Here is a 22,308-nt window from a genome sequence, read left to right on the forward strand (position 1 = left end):
GATGTGGTGGTGGTGGTGGTGGTGAGGTGGTGGTGGTGAGGTGGTGGTGGTGAGGTGGTGGTGGTGGTGTAGAGGTGGTAGTGGAGGTGGTGTGGTGGTGAGGTGGTGGTGAGGTGGTGGTGTGGTGGTTGTGTGGCAGTGGATAGTGGTGAGGTGGTGGTGTGGTGGTGGTGAGGTGGTGGTGTGGTGGTGGTGAGGTGTAGTGGTGGTGAGGTGTTAGTGGTGGCGATAGTGGTGGTGTGGTGGTGGCAGTGTGGTGGTATGGTGGTAGTGGTGGTGTGGTGGTGTAGAGGTGGCAATAATGGTGGTGAAGTAGTGGTCATGTGGTGGTGGTATAGGGCTAGCGGTGTGGTGGTGAGGTGGTGATGGTGTGGTGGTGGTGATGGTGGTGGTGAGGTGGTGGTGGTATGGTGGTGTAGATGGGGTAGTGGAGGTGGTGTGGTGGTGTTGGTGAGGTGGTGGTATGGCAATGGATAGTGGTGGTGTGGTGGTGGTGGTGAGGTGGTGTTGTAGGGGTAGCGGTGTGGTGGTGAGGTGGTGGTGGTGTGGTGGTGAGGTGGTGGTGTGGTTGAGGTGTGGTTGTGGTGAGGTAGTGGTGAGGTAGTGGTGGTGAGGCGTTGGTGGTGGCGATGGTGGTGGTGTGGTGGTGTTCTAGGGGTAGCGGTGTGGTGGTATGGTGGTAGTGGTGGTGTGGTCAGGTGGTGGTGGTGTGGTGGTGAGGTGGTGGTCGTGCTTTGGTGGTGGCGTAGAGGTGGTAGTGGAGGTGGTGTGGTGGTGAGGTGGTGGTGAGGTGGTTGTGTTGTAGGGGTAGCGGTGTGGTGGTGAGTGGGTGGGTAGGTGGGTGGGTGGTTGGTGACACTGTGCGTGCCTCTCTCTGTGTGTCTCTCTTTCCATCTCTCTGTCTGTGTATGTGTCTCTCTCTCTGTCTCTCTTCCTCTTTCTTTGTCTCTCTGTGTATCTCTCTGTCTCTATCTCCCTCTCTGTGTGTATGTATATCTCTCTCTGTCTCTGTCCTACAGACGAGGCCGGACAGCCTCACTGCCCGGCCAGGAAACGACTCCCGGCAAGTGTCCCCCTGCATTTGGTGCTGCGGAGATGTGGAGCTCAGCTTGTGGCCTTCATTAGCAGCTGCCTGCAGTAAGAACACAGACACATACCGCCCGTGTAGCCTCAAGCCGACTGTAGGGGCAAGTGCTGTTAGTAGTAGCGAGTAGCAGCACCGCCTATGAAGGCCTCCGGCACTGTGGCACACACAGAGGAGGTGGGTGGCTAGCACCACCACGTCCGGCCACCTTTGTCTCCCCAGTGGCGATGTTTACACTAGGTACTCATTTGAGGCTGAGTCGACCTAGGGGAGGCCTAGGACCAGTTCAGATAATATAATCACTGTCACTGGTGTTGGCCGTGTGCAGGAATCTAACTCGGGTTTCTGCCGGGTTCATAACACCACCCTTGTCCATTACACACACACACGTACACACACACGTACAGATGGGAACGTCAAATCCTCACCTCCCCTGTCTCCATCCCCCCCGCCCCCCCAGGTGGGATCCAGAACTCCGCATGACACCGGAGCAGGCGCTGAGTCACGGCTGGCTCCAGAACGAGACCACCACCATCGAGGCCACCCCCACCATCGAGGCCACCCCCACCACCATCGAGTCCACCCCCACCACCATCGAGGCCACTCCCACCACCATCGAGGCCACCCCAACCACCATGGAGGCCACCCCAACCACCATGGAGGCCACCCCCACTACCATGGAGGCCACCCCCACCACCATTGAGGCCACCCCCACTACCATGGAGGCCACCCCCACCACCATGGAGGCCACCCCAACCACCATGGAGGCCACCCCCACTACCATTGAGGCCACCCCCACTACCATTGAGGCCACCCCAACCACCATGGAGGCCACCCCCACCACCATGGAGGCCACCCCAACCACCATGGAGGCCACCCCCACCACCATGGAGGCCACCCCCACCACCATTGAGGCCACCCCCACCACCATCGAGGCCACCCCCACCACCATGGAGGCCACCCCCACCACCATGGAGGCCACCCCCACCACCATCGAGGCCACCCCCACCACCATCGAGGCCACCCCCACCACCATCGAGGCCACCCCCACCACCATCGAGGCCACCCCCACCACCATCGAGGCCACCCCCACCACCATCGAGGCCACCCCCACCACCATCGAGGCTAGCCCCACCACCATCGAGGCCACCCCCACCACCATCGAGGTCACCCCCACCACCATCGAGGTCACCCCCACCACCATCGAGGCCACCCCCACCACCATCGAGGCCACCCCCACCACCATCGAGGCCACCCCCACCACCATCGAGGCCACCCCCACCACCATCGAGGCCACCCCCACCACCATCGAGGCCACCCCCACCACCATCGAGGCCACCCCCACCACCATCGAGGCCACCCCCACCACCATCGAGGCCACCCCCACCACCATCGAGGCCACCCCCACCACCATCGAGGCCACCCCCACCACCATCGAGGCCACCCCCATCACCATCGAGGCCACCCCCACCACCATCGAGGCCACCCCCACCACCATCGAGGCCACCCCCACCACCGTCGAGGCCACCCCCACCACCGTCGAGGCCACCCCCACCACCGTCGAGGCCACCCCCACCACCGTCGAGGCCACCCCCACCACCGTCGAGGCCACCCCCACCACCGTCGAGGCCACCCCCACCACCGTCGAGGCCACCCCCACCACCGTCGAGGCCACCCCCACCACCATCGAGGCCACCCCCATTACCAGCGAGGCCACAACCGCCACCAGCGAGGCCACAACCGCCACCAGCGAGGCCACAACCGCCTCCAGCGAGGCCACCCCCACCACCATCGAGGCCACCCCCACCACCAGCGAGGCCACCCCCATCACCAGCGAGGCCACCCCCATCACCAGCGAGGCCACAACCGCCACCAGCGAGGCCACAACCGCCACCAGCGAGGCCACAACCGCCACCAGCGAGGCCACAACCGCCACCAGCGAGGCCACCCCCACCACCAGCGAGGCCACAACCGCCACCAGCGAGGCCACCCCCACCACCAGCGAGGCCACAACCATCACCAGCGAGGCCTTTGGAGCTGCGGATCTACGGTGAGACTCCCTCTGTATGCTCAGTGCAGGGTCTCTGAGTATGGGTCGTTGTGAGTCTGTATGGGTCTCTATGAGTATGGGTCTCGATGCATCTATATGAATTTAGTATTTGGGCTGCCGCTATGAATCCCCACGTGACGATGATGATGATGATGATGACATCAGCCACTTGGTTGAGCTGCTTTCATTTGTGATGGCCAGGTCCACTTCTGGCCGTGGGGACCGATCGCGACCTCTGGCTGTAGTACCAGCATGACGATGATTATGATGATGCGCTGCTGTGGTGCTGCTGCCTCTCTCTCCACAGAGCTGAGTCGGAGAAAAAGCCCCCATCATCATCATCCTTGTCATCATCGCTGGATGAGGATGAGACAGAGGAGGTGGAGGAGGAGGAGAACGAGGATCAGACGGAGGAGGAGGATGAGACAGAGGAAGAGGAGAAGATGGAAGTGGAGGAGAAGACAGAAGACGAGGAGCAGATGGAAGTGGACGAGAAGACAGCAGAGGATGAGCAGATGGAAGAGGAGGAGGAGGTGCAACAGCAGCAGGAGAAGAAGAAGAAAAAGAAGCAAAGGGGTCTGGCCCATATGGGCAGGGCACTCTCCTCGATCTTCCGCCGCCTGCTGCTGTGTGGTGGGCAGCCCACGGCAGAGTAGCGGGGGGGTGGTGGTGGTGGTGGAGTCGGTGCCAACCACCACCACCACCACGAGCAGCAGCACCGCACCACCCACCCACACACACAGTCACCCCACGCACACCCAGCCACCCACACTCACTCACCCCACACACACACACCCACTCACCACACTGACTATCGTGGAGACCAGTTGTGGAAGACGACTGAAGAGCGGCCGCCAGACATGGACTGGACACAGCCACTCACTGCACTCACCACACGCTCACCCCCCCACACACTCACCAGTAGCTTACCCAGGGCCCCCCTTATCTCAGGCTACAACCCTAACACGTGGTGTGTGTTAAAATAGCATTGTACGTGTGTAGTTTTGTATATTATTATTGTAAATATGATTGTTATAATTATATATGAAGTCACCAGTATGTGAAAAACGTTGCAGACGATTTTTTTCGTGGGGTTTGGTGCCTTCGATCGTCAGTGCCGTGTGGGGGTCTGGGTTCATAATGTCCAGGTAGGGTGGGGTTATAATGGCCAGGTAAGGTGGGTTTTAATGATCAGGAAGGGTGGGGTTATAATGGCCAGGTAGGGTGGGGTCATAATGCCCAGCCAGGGTGGGTTCATAATAGCCAGGTAGAGTGGGGTTATAATGGCCAGGTAAGGTGGGTTATAATGGTCAGGAAGGGTGGGTTCATAATGCCCAGCTAGGGTGGGCATAATGGCGGTTGGGCGCCTTCCCCACGTAAAATGGCGGTTGTGCGGCTTCCCCACACAAGATGGTGGTTGGGCAAAGTCCCTACGTAAGATGGCGGTTGGCCATCTTCCCAACGTAAATGGCGGTTGGGCACCTTCCCCACGCACAATGGCGGTTTGCCGTCTTCCTTACCTAAGAGGGCGTTTGTGTGCCTTTCCTACGTAAGATGGCGGTTGTACGCCTTCCACGTGAAATAATGGTGGGTGGCCGCCTGGTGGTTGGGCGCCTTCCCCACACAAGATGGCGGCTTAGCACCGTATATACGCTAGAAATGGCTAGATGGTGTGTGAGGGCTGATGCCCCCCTCCTCCTCTCCCCCTTGGACCTCCTCTCTTTTACACCGGGCTGCCGCCGATCGAGTCATCGGCCTCCCCGCACCAGCATCCTCTCTGTGGGACATGGCTCGTTGCTGGCTCTCCACCGCCTCACGTTATTCTGCCTCCCACCCCCCACGTAAACCACCACTCACGCTGCGGGGGCTGCGGGCGCGCGCACAACCGGACCTGCTGCCCACCACGTGCACGCGCTAAAAATAGCGCGGCTGCTGCGCGAGCGCTGGCGCAGGTAATGAGTTAGTGCGCAGCGCAGCCTTACTTGCACACACGCCAGAATTACGCACCACGCCAGAATTACGCACCACGCCGAACCCTTAATGCGATCGCCGCCACGTAAACCCCCTGCGTAAAACGCGCTCGGTAAATACGCACGCGACCGCAAACACCGGGTGGGTGTGAGAATGAGTGTTGAGTGTGTGTGAGGATGAGTGGCGGGTGGGTGAGCGGGCGTGAGAGTGGGTGGGTGTGAGAATGAGTGATGAGTGTTTGGTGGCTGGGTGTGAGAGTGAGTGGTGAGTGTTTGGTGGCTGGGTGTGAGTGGTGAGTGAGTGGTGAGCGAGTAGGCGGGCGTGAGAGTGGGTGGGTGTGAGAGTGAGTGGTGGGTGGGCGTGAGAGTGAGTGGGTGGGTGGGAGAGTGTTAGAGAGTGGTGGGTGGGTGTGGGTGAGTGTGACGGTTAGTGGGTGGCATGAGAGTCGTGAATTAGTGGTGAGTGGGTGTGAGTGAGTGAGTGGGCGGGTGTGCGTGAGTGATTCGTGAGAGTGGTGGGTGGGCGTGAGAGTGAATGGTGGGTGGGTCGGTGTGAGTGGTGTGTGTGAGAGTGGGTATATGCGTGTGAGAGTGAGTGGTGGGTGGGTGGGTGGGAGAGTCAGTGGGTGGGTAGGCAGGCGTGAGAGTGATTGGTGAGTGGGTGTTGAGCAGATTACAACAACAAAACAAAACCAAAAGGAGTGCAAAGTGTAAGGAAGTCACACAAAAAAATAAAGCATATAAATACAAATTGTATAAATCAAATCCTGTCAGTTTTTCAATACTCAAAGCAAGCTTGGGCAAGGCAAAAAAAAACTGAATAAAAAACTGCCCCAGACCACACCAAGACAACACAAAGTCCATCAATAAAATTGCACATTAAAATTTCACTTCCATTCCTTTGGGTTTGGCAATGGAAGCCTCACACACACGCTGTGCAACAAGTGTTGGATGGACATCCCCGCCAGTGTTGGAAATTTAATCTTCAAATCACTCAATTCGGATCACACAGCAGCAGTAGCAGTAAATTTGTTCTGTACTGCAAACAACTTGGCAGGACCCTCTGAAAAAGAGTCTTGAGACTGAGTGAGGCTCGTGCTGGCTAAATAAGCGTAGTCGTAGTAATAAAAAGAAATCGATACTAAACACACATACAGGAGCAGAGTCGTTCCCCAGGTACGGTGTATGGGGGCGACTACACCGGGCCCCATGCTTTGGGGGGCCCTGCGCTTCGGTGTCACAGTGTCAGACATTACTTACGTTTAACACGTAGGCTATCGCACCGGAATATCTCACAAGTAATGACATCACATGCATCATTCTAATTAAGACCGAAAGAGGATTTATCCGCGATTCGAAGGCCCACATGTTGTGATTAGCCCCAGGCCCCGCACGCCCCTATAGACTTCCTTGACCACGAGACAAGCAGGTAGTGGCTTACCGTGGCTCAGCAGCTCCAGAGCTCTTCACACTGCCAGCAGCAGCAGCAGTGGTGGTGGTGGCTTTGCTGGTGGTGGTGCTGGTGGACACGGTCCCGAGCCAGCTATGAGCCAGCACCTGCGCTGGCGTCATGCGACAATTCGGATCCCATCTGTTGAGATACGCATGGGGGACACACGCAGCCACGTGGTTAGAGAGTCATGGTGAGAGCTTTGATGTTCCTTCCCTTCTCCCAAGAGGTCCAGGAACGCACAGCAGCAGGGGAAGCAGCAGTAGCAGTGGCAGTCCTCTGATGCCCAGCAGCGTCTTGCACAGACCTCCCACTCCTCCACAGAGGGCTAACTTCACGCCGGTGGTACCGCTTATTGGCAGGTCCACTCGGTTCCACATCTTCCTGGTGATTGGTGGAGAGCAGTCGCGATCACATGGAGGGGAGCAAACTTCGTGGGGAGGTGGTGGGAGTAGTAGGTGGTTCTTACAGCAGCCAGGAGCTGATGAATTCGACAAACTCCGGGTCATCGCTTTTGAGCACCCTGTGAAGTGGGAAGCACCCCGGTACCCTTTTCTTGCCTGGGCAGAACATCTTCCCCCGATGGTCTGCAGGAGCCATGCACAGCGGGAGAGACCAAGTCACCAACCACCACGTCACCCACCTACCCACTTACTGACCGATCCATCAACCCACGCATTCACATTACCCACCCACCCATCCACTCTTCCACCTTCCCAATCACCTATCCGCCTATCCACACACCGACCCACCCACTCACCAACCTATTCGCCTACTCACCCACATAACCACCCACTTTCCCACATACTAATTTACCCACCCACACACCCAAATAATTTAAAATACAAAGAGGCTCCCTCCAAAAAAATATAACAGCCCGAGGCCACTCCCTAAAACAGAATCCGGTCCGTCACTCGCCCCACCCTTCAACTCACCAAAGAACTGCGTTCTGTTGGGAGCTGCATCCACCATGTACCTTGGAGGCATCCCCAGAATCTGCACACGGTTTATATGAAGACAAAGGTCACCCGTATAGCTTCGGCACACTGTATGGAGCAAGTGCTGTTAGTATTGAATAGCAAAAGCAGCAACACACAAAGACAGGGGTGGCGGGCCACGTTGACCAAGGTACTTCACACACTCCACCAGGTACTCAGTTGAGACTGACTCGAACTAGGGGAGGCCCAGGACCACTTCAGATCATCGTCACTGGTGTTGGCCATGAGCTGGACTCGAACTCAGTTTCTAGCACAGCAGGCTAACCGCTACACTACCGCTCCCCCACACATACAAGATGCACACGTGTACACACAACCACACGCAACATACGACGGCCATTATTCAGAGATCACAAAGTGGCCACCCACCCTCCTGCCCCCCCCCCGCCCCCCCATGGCCCACGACTCCAAGGAAAGAGAGGGGGATCACGTGGCTGTCGGACCAGAAAAATTCCCTGCCCGTCGCCAACTCCGCCACCGTGCAGCCCAGTGCCCACATATCCTTTCCACAGGCCAAGCTATAGCCCTGCAACAGTTTCGGAGCCAAGTATTCCAGGGTCCCATGAACATCCATAGCTGCACAATGATCACAAGAACAACATACATATGTGCATGTATACACTGTCTTAAACAGCATCATCATCACACACATAAACAGTCACAAGTACAGACACTCAGATACACAGAGACACTCAGACAGACACTTAGAGACGAATACTTGCACACAGCCACAGAGACTGTGGTGCCGCCGCAGCGGAGCCGCTCCATCGGGGCCGTGCCCACCGCCGTGACACCGCCACCGGGGAGTGACAGCGCCGACGCGGCGCGCCTCTCGCCACCCCTTCCCCCCCCGCCCCACATGAATGCACGCATACCCCACGTAGAGCCGGGAGGGAAGGTCACCTGGCCGACAGGTTTTTATCCAGAAGCCCCTAATGGGATCAAGTTTCATGGTTTCCTGCGGGCGGGCAATTGGGCGATCTACCCCCGAGGCTGACATGCACCGCAGCGCCGTGACCTGATGTTAAAGTTACGTGGTCACGGCAGAGGCCGTTGAGCCACCGTGAGTGAAACCGCACACACACAAGCACGAGTACGGATCGGAATGCCTTTGTTAGGATTAGGGATCTAGATAACAAAGGGACAAGAATAGCCAGGCCTCTGAATGGACAGGGCCGCACGGGTGCGGAAGCATCTGAATGCCTTTTGTTATAAAGTTGAGATTACGGATCCAAATAACAACGGGACAGGAGCATTCCGACATCTGAATGGACAGGGCGGCACGGGGTGTGGGAACAGCGGAACGCCTTTGTTATAGGCAGGATTAGGGATCTAGATAACAAAGGGACAAGAATAACGAGGCATCTGAATGGACAAAAGGGCACGGGCAAGCAAGGTCCGCGGAAATGCCTTTTGTGATAGGTAGGATAAAAGGCAGGTGATTGAGACAGTAGGAGAGTTCTTCTTCAAGAGATCGAGAGCAGCGAGGTGTTAGGGTCAGCCGTTCGAGACGTCCGTGTGACGAGCTTCAATGCAGCCAGGCTCAACCCTCTATGGAGACGACCCACAGCATCGCCCTTCTACAGCTTCCAGCGCAGCAGAGTGGACGTAGGCATAAGTCAGTGAGCGGTGAGTTTGAGCTATTTAATTGAGGGTAGAGAGCGGAACGATAGGCAGGATAAATTGAGCCTAGGAGCCCAGGGGGAATAGGCTGGCATCCACTGACTCACACAATCACGCGTAGTTTAACGGGTTACTCGCGGTAAATAAAATAGCTAGCAGGGGGATCAGCTGTGTCGTGTGGTCTTTGGGAGTGTGAAGAGGAGGGTAGAGCATGCTTGGTGTTCGCGTGCATGCGCGGTTGTTTACCATGAGGCGGAGCGTTCAGCGTGCGCGTGCCTACGCGACTGTTTACGGTGGTGTTTAGCGCTCGCGTACCTGTGCGATTGTTTACAGTAGTGCTTAGCACTCACGTCCCTGTGTGACTGTGTTGCGGTCGCGTGCCTGCGCGATTGTTTATAGCGAGGTAGCGAGCTAGGCGCCTGGCGTGCGCGTTTTTGCGCGGCTGTTTAAACGACCCTTTAAATCGGAGCGAAGTGACCCCCTCCAATCAGCAGCCCGCGCACGGCAGACGCCCCTGGCCTCCCACCCCCGACCCCCCACTCCCTCGCGTGGGATTGGTGCATGGGGCTCGGCAGGTAGCAGCGTCGTGTTTGTTATTGCCTGAGCGCGTAGAGCGTGTGTGTGAGGGAATCACGCGTCGGCACACCGTACCTGTTTGTTCACGTGCGGGACGGGGTTTTACTTTGCGAGCGCGCTCACCGCGGCACGCCGCCACTGAACAACATAGCGCGTTGTAAGCGTAGAGCAGGCGGCCCCACTAATTGAGCCATGCCTACGCGGTTGGCAACAAAGTCAGGGGCCCCGGGGGGTGAGGAGGTGGAGGTCGCTAACCCGAACCCCACAGAACAACCGGGGGGTAGTGGTATGAATGGAACGGGGGAGTCGGGGGGCAACGGCCCCGACAATTCGGTGATGGCAGGGGACGGTAGCCCCCACAGTTTGGCGTCAGAAGCGGTACGAACCCCCGCGTGACCCCACGTAAAAATAAGGCATATATTTACCGGCCAGGGGACCCCGTCATGGAAGGTATTTGCCCACAACGTTTAAGGGGCTAAAAAAAATAATGGGTGGATAGACGCACAGGCGTTAGAGCAACTAACCATACACTTAGATGGACGGGCGGCTGACTTCATAAAAGCCCTACCCGCGAGCACACAAACCCAACTAGCAGAGCTAATGCGCCAACTTGACTTGGGTTCGGCGTGAGTAATGAGGAGGAGGCAAAGATCGCCTTAGAGGCACGCCGCCGCCAACCCAACGAGGATTTGTGTGACTATGTCGAGGACGTGCGTACGCTAACGCAGCTTGCACGCCCAGGGTACACGGCGGAGGCAGTTGAGGACCTCGCCTCCGAGAAAATCCTACGATACTTGACTCGTACCTCATGGTGGCACCCCGATCTAAGCTGCACCCGCCTTTCCTTTAACGCCCTTGTTGAGCGCGCGCGTAAGTGTGAAAGACTTTCCAGCCAACGCGCGCAGCTCCGGGGCCCGGGACGAGAGCGAGCCATCGCGAGCCTGGGCCAAGAGGAAGAGGAAGAGGAGGAGGAAGAGGGACTCACCCGCACGATAAAGGGTCGAGCAAGAGAGTCTACGGGGCCCCGCGAGACAACCCCGGGCTGGGTAGTGAGGATACAGACGGGTATAAAAGATATACGGGACGAAGCGAACAAAAATGTAAAGACCATTCAATCCGAAATGGGTGAGCTATGCCCCACAGTGGGGGGACTGGCCGGACGGGTGACCCAGTTAGCAGCCGACCTTGGGCAGCTACGTACGGGAAGGGGGAGAGGGGGTGGACAGGGGACCTCCTACGGAACAGCCCCCCGGGCATGTTACCTGTGCGACCACCGGGGACATCTAGTGAGAGACTGTCCTCAGATCGCCCGCGCTAGAAACGCGCCAGGGTTAAACGCCAACGCCCCCTAGAGAGTGGACCACCTAGGGGTGCAATCAATGAGGTCCCGAAACAAAACGACGATAATATTAATGGTGAGCGAGTGACCCCCACGCAGATTCCGACCCCAACACCCAAGGATGCGGTGAGGACGGGCGACTGGCTACGGGAGCTGGTGGCAGGAATCACGGGGGCCACATCGCTGGTGGAAAGACAGGTGAACGGGCAGCGCACCCGAATCATACTGGACACGGGAGCCATAGCCTCACTCGTGAGCGCCGCACACTGCAGCGTGCTCGGGGTTGACGTGAGCCGCCTGCAGGCCCCGGATCGCACGCTGCACATAGCGAGCGGAGCCGGGATGGGGTTGCTGGGAAGGATCTCCCTCGAGGTCCGTCTCGGACACCAGGTGTGCACCCAGGAATTCTACGTCTCGAGTGTGTTATGCCACGAGTGTATTGCAGGTACGGACCTCCTGGAAAAGCTGGGGCTCAACCTGCAGCCCCACCAGCGATGCGCCACCGTGGAGGGCAGCGGGGAGCGGATCCCGTTCCTGGGACCCAAGCCGAATCGCCCTCGCTTCACACCCATAGCCGCTATGCTGGTGTCGGCCGTCACCATCGGGCCGCTCGCCGAAATGCTGGTGCGAGTGGCATGTTCTCTCCGTGGTCACTTGGATTTTTCTGTGGGTCCACTGGTTTTCCCCTCCACATTTAAAATCAACATGCTACTTTGTTAAGCTTTAATTTGTGGCCAGGTCACTTTAAAAATATTATGAAAGTTTGTTAAGTTAGTTAACCACGTTATAGGCGGGTGGGGGGGGGGGGCGGCGGCAGCAGCACACAGTACATACTTCAGCTTCAGAACGATACAGCGGTGTTCTCTGAAATAAAATCTGTTCAGGACTTTTATGATGTTGAAATCTTCATCACTGCCCTCACCCTGAAGTTCCAGAGCTATCTGCAGCTCCATCTTGGGAATGTTTCCTGCTTGGAGCTGCACAAAGGAAATCGCAAAAAGTGAGGAGCCTACACATGTTTCAGGAATATCCAGAGATAAATCATGTTCATAATGAAATAATTAAATATCATTTCACCAGGTCTAATAGCACCGTGAGTTCCAGTAGTACACTTCACTCTCATTGGTGAGGAGCTACCACAGAAGAAGCAGGAGCCGACGTAGGGCGCCCAATAGGATTTGAAGATATTCAAATCGGATTGGTCATTTGAGAAATCTAAATGCAATCGCATGTTAACATTTGTTTTCGCTTTAACATGGCTCTTCCATTAGGACACACTTTTCGCACAACGCGGAATGTGCCCGCAATAACACGAACGCGCCCATTGCAACACAGAACGCTTCTCGTTTTAAAACGAAACGCACTTGTTATAATGTGGAACACGCCTGTTAAAGCGCGGAACCTGCCCGTTATAACGCGATTTTTGAGGAGCCGACAACGAACTACTTTCTTGAGCTACAATGATACATTACTCGCAATGATAAAGTAACGTGACGGCATACCCTCAGTTATTGGTCTCGCCATCTTAAATTGTATGTGTACATTGTATCTCGCCAAACATTATTATTATATTATTTATGAGGAAATTATTTTCGCTCAATACTTTTTTGTTGAATGCGGAACTTTTCAGTAATGTATCTATAGCATTAAATGAGGAACTACCGTAATGTGCAGGTAATCTTTCAGCAATGGGATGTTTTGCCCCAATACCAGTTTACACTGTCTTTGTGTATTTTAAGCTTTAGGGAGGAAAAAGTATGAAAACACAGAAGGAACTGATGCAGAACAGAGGTAGAACATGCAAATTCCATACAAGACGGCACCTGAATCAGGAGTCGAACCCAGGCCCCCCTCCTCGCTGCGAGGCATGAGTGTCACCACTGCATTGCACGGCCGCCCGTGGAAACGGACTTAACACAAACGTCGGCCTCAAAGGGTGTTCCTTTTGTGATAAAGGCACTGGATCACCTGGCCTTGACCTCCAATCGTTTTCAGCACGTCATGTGCAGTATTGCAGGGGATTCTGAAGTGCGTTGGTGTGTGCGTGTGTGATAGCCCTGTTTGGTACTTCAGGTGCAATAATAAGAGGCCACAAGCCCTGCTACCGATGGGCCCTGTGACCACGCCCACAGCCGGTGTTTTGTGGCAAGCTTCACCAGAGTGGAATTTTGTCCGTAGTCGTCATATCTATCAATGTTGACACCCTCGGATTTGTAGTAGAGTGCAAAGTACCACACTTGCTGCATGGCTGCAAGTTCCCGCTTCTCACAGTTGGTTAAGTGAGGGCCAAAGAGAGCCAGGATTTGTGCAGACATGAGAATAACAGCTGTTTGATCCAAAATTGAAGCAATTTGTAGGCAAAATATTTCAGGATTGGGATGTTTTGGCCAATACCAGTTATGTCTGTATATATGTTTAACTTATTTTGCACCGTACATAGCCAATTGTGCTAAATGGATATGTGGGGAAAGGACAATAATCCTAATATCGGAAGTGCATTTGAAAGCATGATGTCCTAAGGCAAGAGCACAGATAATGATCCCCATACAACATGGCCACCATGATGCAGTCCCTCATGCAACATGGTTAACATTAAGTCCCCCATGCAACTTGGCCACTGTGACTTCCCCATGTAACATGGCCATCGTGATGTTCCACCATTCACCATGGCCCTCTGTGATATCCCACATGACTGTTCTTACCTTGCTGCAATTTGATGCAGATGGAGGCGGTGCCCTCTGAGGACAGCGCACTCCACGTGGTGCAAGATTCGCCCTTACTCCTCGCCTCTCCAGCTCGGCTAATCTACACACACACAAAGACAAAGGTCCACCACATAGGCTTTAGCAATATGTTGGGGAAAGTGCAGGAGGCTGGCACTGAGCCAGGATCTCTGAGATCCTGGGCTCGACTTCCAGGATGGTTCTTCCGAGATTTCGTCAGTTCTCAGCGTTGGGATATTTGGCCAATATCAGATGTCACACTTGGATTTACAATGAGACACGTGTGGATTTAGAGGACACACGCAGGTTATTGGATCCTTCAAACTGTTAAGAGGAGTGGGGCTGGGCCAGGACGTGCCACGGCCAGGAGGAACAATGATGGCCAATGGTTAAGAACAATAACGGAGATGCAGCCAAGTATCGGAACACGCCTGAGAGGACAGCTGCCAGAAAAATGGAGCGACGAAATCAATGCTTGGTGGATTATTACATCACAGGATTGTGCGGGGTAGCAGGGTCTCAGGGATGGAGGCCCTCATTCAGTGGTGGATAGATAAAAGTACTGTAGAACATTCACGTGTAGACAGGCAGGTACACAGACAGGATCTCGGGGAGATACTCTGGCGGGCAAGCAAATGCACACTCAGGTATATGGATAGATGACAGGTAGGTAAACAGAAAGTGGAGAGCATACGTCCATCCATAATTCACCACACGAGTGGAGGAGCCACACGTACCTCCATTGTGGCAACTTGCAGAGCAGGTTGCACAGAACTTCAAGCGTCTCTGCATGCGGAGCAGGAGACGAAGGCGAGGATCACACAGAGTCGAGGGGGCGTGACAGCACCGCGTCTCAACACGAGTCAAGTCACAACGCGGATTCACATTCACACCATGAACCTACATCATCAACACAGACTCACATCATCACCACTTACCCAAAACACTAAACAAAAAAACAACAACCGACATTCGCCACTAATTAGCGGGGATGTTACCACGGCACCTGTGCTAGGCCAGGTGCACTTTGTGACCACGTGAAGTGTCGAAGGCTCGCTAACAAGACATCACAGGACAGACCCAGGGTTTCAAAGGTTGGCCAACTGAGATGACTGGTAGATACACCAGCTGCACCCCTAACGGTGCCTACTTGCTGAATTTTATCCACCCGGTGCTCCACTCATTGTGAATATCGCTCCTCTGCCCTCAGTTTTTGTTGGAGGGCGACTGCCTCCAACTGCCCAGTAGCATCCTTCACGAGCTTCCTCTACAGATACCGATATTTACACCGCTGGTACCAGTCTTCTGCAAGTCCACTCAGCTCCACAACCTCCCGTACTTCATGAGTCCATCTACTCTACAGCCCATGTCATACCCGTTTAGCCCTCTTTATGCGGCCCAAAAAAAAAACTGCTTGGGTATGCGGGCTACAAGACCCAGCCAACACAGCCTTGCCTGCCGGAGGAGCTTACTGGTGGAAATGTGTCCAGATCTTTCAAGGATCTGTGAGCTCCTCACACAATCCAGCTAGGTTAAACCCAGGATGGATCGTAGGAACCACCACCAACACCACCAATAACACCACCCACAACACCACCACTACCAACACTACCACCAACATCACTACCACCAGCAACACCAACAACGCCACCACCAACAACGCCACCACCAACACCACCGCCAACAACATCACCATCAAAACCAACACCACCACGAACACCAGTAACATCACCACCAGCTCGACGAGCAACATCAACACCACCAACACCACTATCAACACCACTAACACCACCACCAACTCGACCACCAACACCACCATTAACACCATCAACATCACCACCCACACAGAATCCTATCTGAAACCTGATTCTCACCACCATCAAGCACAGAAGAATTCCCTCATCAAAACACTACACCATAGGGCCCACTGCATTTCCGACCAACACCAACTAGCCAGTGAACTGGAACACGTACACCAGGCCCTCAAAATGAATGGGTACTCGGACCGCATTATTCGCAAAGCTGTTTCTCCAACCATGGAGAAACAATCCCTTGAGAAGCCATTTAAAACCATCAACTCTACCATACATCGCAAGAGTTACCAAAAAGATTTCTAAAAACTTAAACAAACACAAGATCCAGGTCAGATTCAAAACCGTACTAAAAATCCGTGATCTAATCCCATATGTGAAGGAGGTCATTCCTGACATGCAATATCCTGGAGTCTACAAACTGAGTTGGACCTGTGGTGGCTGTTACATTGGGGAAACGAAACTACATATCTCGGACAGTGGTCGTGAACACAAGGCAGATCTGAAACAAGGCAAAACCAATACCTCTGCCGTGGCTGACCATTGTTATAACGCTGTGGGCTCTCATGATGTTGTTTTTTTCTGAGACCAAGGTACTCTGCAAACCTTCTGGCTACTATCAAAGGTTTATTCATGAAGCCATCCAGATATATAAACATAGACATAACTTCAACCGAGAAGATGGATACAAATTGAGCAATCATTGGAAGGATGTTATTAACCAGTTAAAGCCTTAACTGGTTGTGGTTGTTTCCATCAAACCTGCTGGGTACTAGTAGATTTTTCTGAGTTACTTTCCCCACGTGTCTCACACTCAGCTTCCCACTTCTAGCCCCGCCTACTTCCCCCCCAGCCTCACTGCTTCTCCCCCTAGCGCTCATGCAGCCCCCCTTCCCCTGCTCCACCCCCCCCCCCTCTCTCTCTCCCCTTGCCCTTCCCCCCTTTCTTACCTATATAACCTCTTGCCACGGCAGCTCTCTCGCCTAGTTCAGCATTTTTCTTGATGTGGTTGTTCCACCTCATGAAGATTGCTTGTGTTGCGATCAAAACGTCGTGATTTATTTTATTTTATTTCTACCTACGTGACTTTACCGAAAAACCAAAGAGTATGGATTCCTGCAGTCAAAAAAGCTTCAAATCAAGATTGAACCACCTCTACGGAGAGGTTTTCCACACGTCTGTTAGAGCCTTTAACAGACTGTGAGACAAGAAGGCTCACATGATCGAGTCTCTCACCTTTCTGAAGAAATGCCACGACAACAAGGTAATACCGACCACATTTACACCCACATCTCCTTCTGTTACTTCTCCTAACTTTAAACGGATCTTATTCAGAGCTAGCCTTTCTCTAATCTCAGAGAGGATACGACTATTCCGTCTTGAACTTGATAATTTAGCCAAATGTCTCTTACAATCACACTTAACATTGACAGATAAAATGTCCACATCTGATTGGAACCTTGTAGATAACATGACTGCTTCTGCCGCAACAGTTTTCCAAATATGAGGTTAACCTTATTCCTATATTCAATAACTTGTCAAAAAATAAACCAGATCCACACATTATAAAGCTAGATGTTAACAAGACTGTTATCAGTCAGAGTAACAGCACAATCTCCGATAGCCAAAAAATCGGTACAAGCTCGAGGGCTGAATTTTGCTCTCACCCCCAAACACATCCCAGTGGATGATATAATTGAACAACGTAGATGTAGCCCTCAAAGGCTTGGGACACATCACAACAGACATGGTAAGATATGAAATGCCACCATCATTAAAAATGCTAAGAGCCCCATTAATAACATCAGCAAAGACGAGCGTTCTGAACTCGCCAAATTGAAAAAGAGAGAGGACATAGTCATCCTCGCAGCCGACTAGGGCAATGCTACTGTCATCATGGATAAAACCACGTACAAGAAGAAAATCCCGGACCTTCATAATGATGGCAGTTACACCAAAAACAACAAAGACCCTATCAACCACCTGGCTACAAAACCAACATAATCACCAATTCGACTTATGTAATCTAACCATTCAAGCGGCTCTCCCTAAAACGTTCTCCTACTAGACCACCCAGATTCTATGGTCTTCTAAAAATCCATAAAGAAGGTACTCTACTTCGGCCCATCGTTTCCACTATCAACTCACCTACTTGTCCGAGACCTTGCTTCCATTCACGGGCAAGATTACCTCAGAAGTACGTAACTCAGCTCACTTGGTTTCTCTAATCAAGGGCATTTCACTATTTCCAGATGATTTGCTTGTCAGCTTTGATGTATTTTTTTTATTTAAAGCTTTCGTGACTGCAGTAATTCATATTCTTAGCTCTTTCGGTAAAGTCACATTGAAGGGAAACAATACAATAATAAAATATATATAAAACAATAAAAATTCTCACGAAGTTTCGACCATAACACCTGATGATGACCGTTTGTGTTATGGTCGAAACATCGTGAGAATTTTTATTATTTTATATATTTTTTATATTTTTTTATTATTTTATTGTTTCCCTTCAACGTGACTTTACCGAAAGAGCTAAGAATAAGCTTTGATGTAGTCTGTTCACCAAGGCTCTTGTACCTGACACTTGAGCATTAATTGAAAACTTGGTCCAAGATGGACTGAATCCTGATGTACCAACTGTGGTTAGACACTGCCTTACCAACACTTTCTTCACCTGGAATGGTACTTTCTACAAACAAAATGAAGGTACCCCCATGGGTTCCCCCTCAACACCAGTGATAGCGAATGTTTTCATGGACAAAAAATTCACCATGGAAGTGGAGAAGGATGGTAAGCTACCATTCCTGGATGTTTTGTTTGAGAAGAGACCTGATGGCTCGTTGGGACACTCTGTCCACAGGAAAGCCACCCACACATTCCTATCTGAAACCTGATTAACACCACCACTCGGCACAGAAGAATTCCCTCATCAAAACACTACACCATAGGGTCCACTGCATTTCCGACCAACACCACCTAGCCATTGAACTGGAACACGTACACCAGGCATTATTCGCAAAGCTGTGTCTCCAATCATAGAGAATCAATCCCGTTAGAAGCCAATCAAAACCATCACTTTACCATACATAACAGGTGTTACCAAAAATATTTCTAAAATCTGATACAAACACAAGATCCATGTCCGATTCAATACAGTATACAAAATCCGTGATCTAATCCCATATGTGAAGGAGGTAATCCCTGACATGCAATATCCTGGAGTGTACAAACTGAGTTGTACCTGCGGTAGCAGATACATTGGGGAAATGAAACGACATATCTCGGACCATGTTTGCGAACACAAGGCAGATCTGAAACACGGCAGAACCAATACCTCTGCCGTGGCTGACCATTTTTATAATGCTACGGGCTCACATGATATTGTTTTTTCCGAGACCAAGGTGATCTGCAAACCTTCTGGCAACGAGCAAAGGTTTGTTCATGAAGCCATCCAGATAAATAAACATAGACATAACATGAACCGAGAAGATGGATACAAATTGAGCAATCATTGGAAGAATCCTATTAACCAGATAAAGCTTTAACTGGTTGTGGTTGTTTCCATCATACCTGCCGGGTACTAGTGTTGAGGCGTAAATGATGACTCCGAGGCAGATCTTCGTGTAGGGGCTCACGCCAGTTTTATTAAGGGCTTACGCCAGTTGTTTTATTAAAGACCTCTCCGCCACTCCACACCCCAGGGGAAAGGTACTGGGGAGGTCCCTAGCACACCCGCGGCTACCCTAGCCTGGTGCCAATTTCCCCCTATCCCGGGGTCCCATCGCTCTCCCAGGGGAAGGGTCCTGGTTAGGTCCCTAGCACACCCACGGCTACCCTAGCCTGGTGCCAATTTCCCCCTACCCCAGGTCCCGACTGTGCAGTACACGTTCCCGGACTTTCCAGACGACCCTGAACCCGTGACGGGTTCCGGCTTAAATCCCCCAGGGGGACATGATGTCACCGTCCCGCACCCTGTGCATGACGTCACCATCCGTGACATCATCGTACCAGAGGGCGAGCGTGACATGACGTCACTAACTCCTACTCTACATCACCCCCCCGCCCCGTGAAATAAATCAGCCGACCCGGCTGCAACCATTACGAGAGCAGAGCCCGGCAACCCGAATGGGAAGACAACTCCCCACAGGGGACACCGGAACGTGTCCGACGAAGGCAGGGGACGAAGAAACGGCCCCACTGTCCATCACCGTATCCGCTTGCCCCGCGAGCGTGTGCGTGACGCTGGCCGGCTCTTCCGTGCTGCGTCGGCGTCAGAATCGGCGGTGTGCTGGCAGGTGTCCAGTCTGCCGGCCAATCCGCCAGGTGAGGCGCCGCTGGTGGAATTACTGGCGGGGCTTCTGCAGGCGCACACAAAGGCACGGCATCGCTCGCGCCATCACAACTCGTGCGGCCCGGCTCAGCGGACACAACAGACACCCGGCCCCCTGTGTAGTTGAGATGAGGGGATTCCGGCCGGCGCGAGAGAGGAGAAGAACAAAATAACACAAATTCAGACGCCTTGGATGCACAACCAACGCCGCGATGAACCCAAATACAGTAGAACCTCGGAGATGGAATGCACCAGAACCCGAACTAATTGGTGTTGGAACAAATCGGTGTTGGAACGAATCAAGTTTGATCTCCGGGGTACAACTGTACGTTCACCTTCACCCACACAACACGGGTGGCAGGGTTCCCCGACCCCCAGCCCCCGTTCCATCCACCAGATTGTGATAGAGCGAAGATGGAAGAATCGTCTAGCGCTCACTTACTGCACGACATGCACCCTAACAACGGAGGGATACAGTCTCAACGCAACTGGACAACAACGCCCGAACACCACGAATCACCAGCTCTCTGTTGCAACGCGCCTCGGAGTGTCTCGATCTCCAGGCTGGAAGGGCGAGCCTCCAGCTCCAGATGCACCACGGAGGGTCTCAACCTCCGGGCCGCCAGGTCAAGCCGTCAGCCATAGCATGACGGGACCACAACTGACATGTTAGGCACGCAACACCCCCTGGATCCTCCTGGTCAGGATCTGCGCCCCAAGAAATTTGACAGCCAGCACAACAATTCCAACCACCGGCAGCATGTCACCATCTCAATTTAAATGCTCCATACCAATGACGGCAGAGCCACAAACCAAGGCAATCATCCCCCGCACAATCGCAATCTCACACCATCACAAACACGTACAATTTGAACCTTGCATTTCAAAACCCCCCTCAACATTTACCATGGGACTCAGGCATTCCAATTTGAGGAGCAAATTTTTTTTTAATACACAAAATGCCTAATAATCGCCGAATGGGGTAATACAGTATATGCAGTCTATGCAGTCTGCATACAGCTAACCATCTCGAGCAATGCTTCATACAGTCTATAAACTGTTAACAATCACAGCACAGCTATACATTAACAATGATGAACAGAGTTTTCCACAGTCACACGTTGACAACACTCACAAGCGAAGCTCCATACTGTATACCCAAAACAATCGCGACTACGCAACGGCAACCAACAAGTGTCAACAAATCATAAACCCGGCAATCCACTGGATCTTAACGGAGCCCGAGACCCCCCACCTAGCCAAATTAATCATTAACTGGCTCCTTAACATAAGAATCCCGACGCCGTAATGAACAAAAATGGTATATGCGGACACCCGACATGAACGCCACGGACAGACGCAAATTATTAAAAGCGATTGGACACCCGGCATCCCGGCGGGAAAACAATAAAAAATAACATTAACTCACAACCAGGCGCACGCAAGATGGATGAGGTGTCAACAGGGGCCGGTGTGTGGCGCGTCACACCTCGCCTGACAAGCTGTGACGAGCGGAGGACGGCAGGGTGGAGCGCTGGGAAGAATCTTGCACGCCGACCAGCCCTCCGAAGCGACGACGGCGTCCTCTGCTCGCGGCTCCTTCCCGTGCCACAGCTGCTTCAGCAGCAGGCTGCGCACCACGTGACACCTCCAAAATGGCCGGTCCCGCCCGCTTCTCCACCGCGATGGTCAAGATGGCGGCGGCCTGCCACGTGGTCGCTAGAGGACCTGTAATGGCGTCTCCCCAGCGCGCCCGATGTCCTTCACTGGTGCTGTAGACACACCAGCCGTGGCCGCAATAACCGGGGCCACGGAGCCCGGGATCGTCCGGTCCCGGGTTGCCGCCTCTGCGTCGTTGGAAGACGCAACAAGTGGGTTCCGCTTTTTCAAGAGCATCGCCTTGAAAAAGTCCACTCCTGACGTCAGTTGGTGAGGCGTAAATGATGACTCCGAGGCAGATCTTCGTGTAGGGGCTCACGCCAGTTTTATTAAGGGCTTACGCCAGTTGTTTTATTAAAGACTTCTCCGCACACGACTCCGTGTACTGCACACTCAGTGCCTACACTCCACACCCCAGGGGAAAGGTACTGGGGAGGTCCCTAGCACACCCGCAGGCTACCCTAGCCTGGTGCCAATTCCCCCCCCCCCCCCCCCCCCCTGGGTCCCGACTGTGCAGTAGACGTTCCCAGACTCTCCAGACGACCCTGAACCCGTGATGGGTTCCGGCTTAAATCCCCGAGGGGGACATGACGTCACCGTCCCGCCCCCTGTGCATGACGTCACCATCCGTGACGTCATCGTACCAGAGGGCGAGCGTGACATGACGTCACTAACTCCTACTCTACACTAGT

General features: G+C 53.4%; 1 protein-coding gene across 1 annotated transcript; it reads left to right on the plus strand.

Moving 5' to 3' along the window:
* The first annotated feature begins 995 nt into the window (after positions 1-995).
* On the plus strand, positions 996-4,193 carry LOC142924126 (uncharacterized). Its single transcript, XM_076065771.1, has 3 exons — positions 996-1,137; positions 1,545-3,134; positions 3,442-4,193. The coding sequence occupies exons 2-3, from the start codon at positions 1,564-1,566 to the stop codon at positions 3,788-3,790; spliced, it is 1,920 nt and encodes a 639-aa protein (XP_075921886.1). The 5' UTR covers positions 996-1,137; positions 1,545-1,563; the 3' UTR covers positions 3,791-4,193.
* The last annotated feature ends 18,115 nt before the right edge of the window (positions 4,194-22,308 follow it).

This window comes from Petromyzon marinus, chromosome 9 (genome assembly GCF_048934315.1).
Source record: "Petromyzon marinus isolate PM22_M1 ecotype Great Lakes invasive population chromosome 9, UKy_Petmar_22M1.pri1.0, whole genome shotgun sequence".
NCBI classification, from domain to species: Eukaryota; Metazoa; Chordata; class Hyperoartia; order Petromyzontiformes; family Petromyzontidae; genus Petromyzon; species Petromyzon marinus.

Excerpts from the sequence above, each read along its gene's own strand:
- LOC142924126 (XM_076065771.1), top strand. The coding sequence starts at position 1,564 with ATGACACCGGAGCAGGCGCTGAGTCACGGCTGGCTCCAGAACGAGACC. Across the intron at positions 3,135-3,441 it reads TTTGGAGCTGCGGATCTACG|AGCTGAGTCGGAGAAAAAGC; the intron begins GTGAGACTCCCT and ends CTCTCTCCACAG.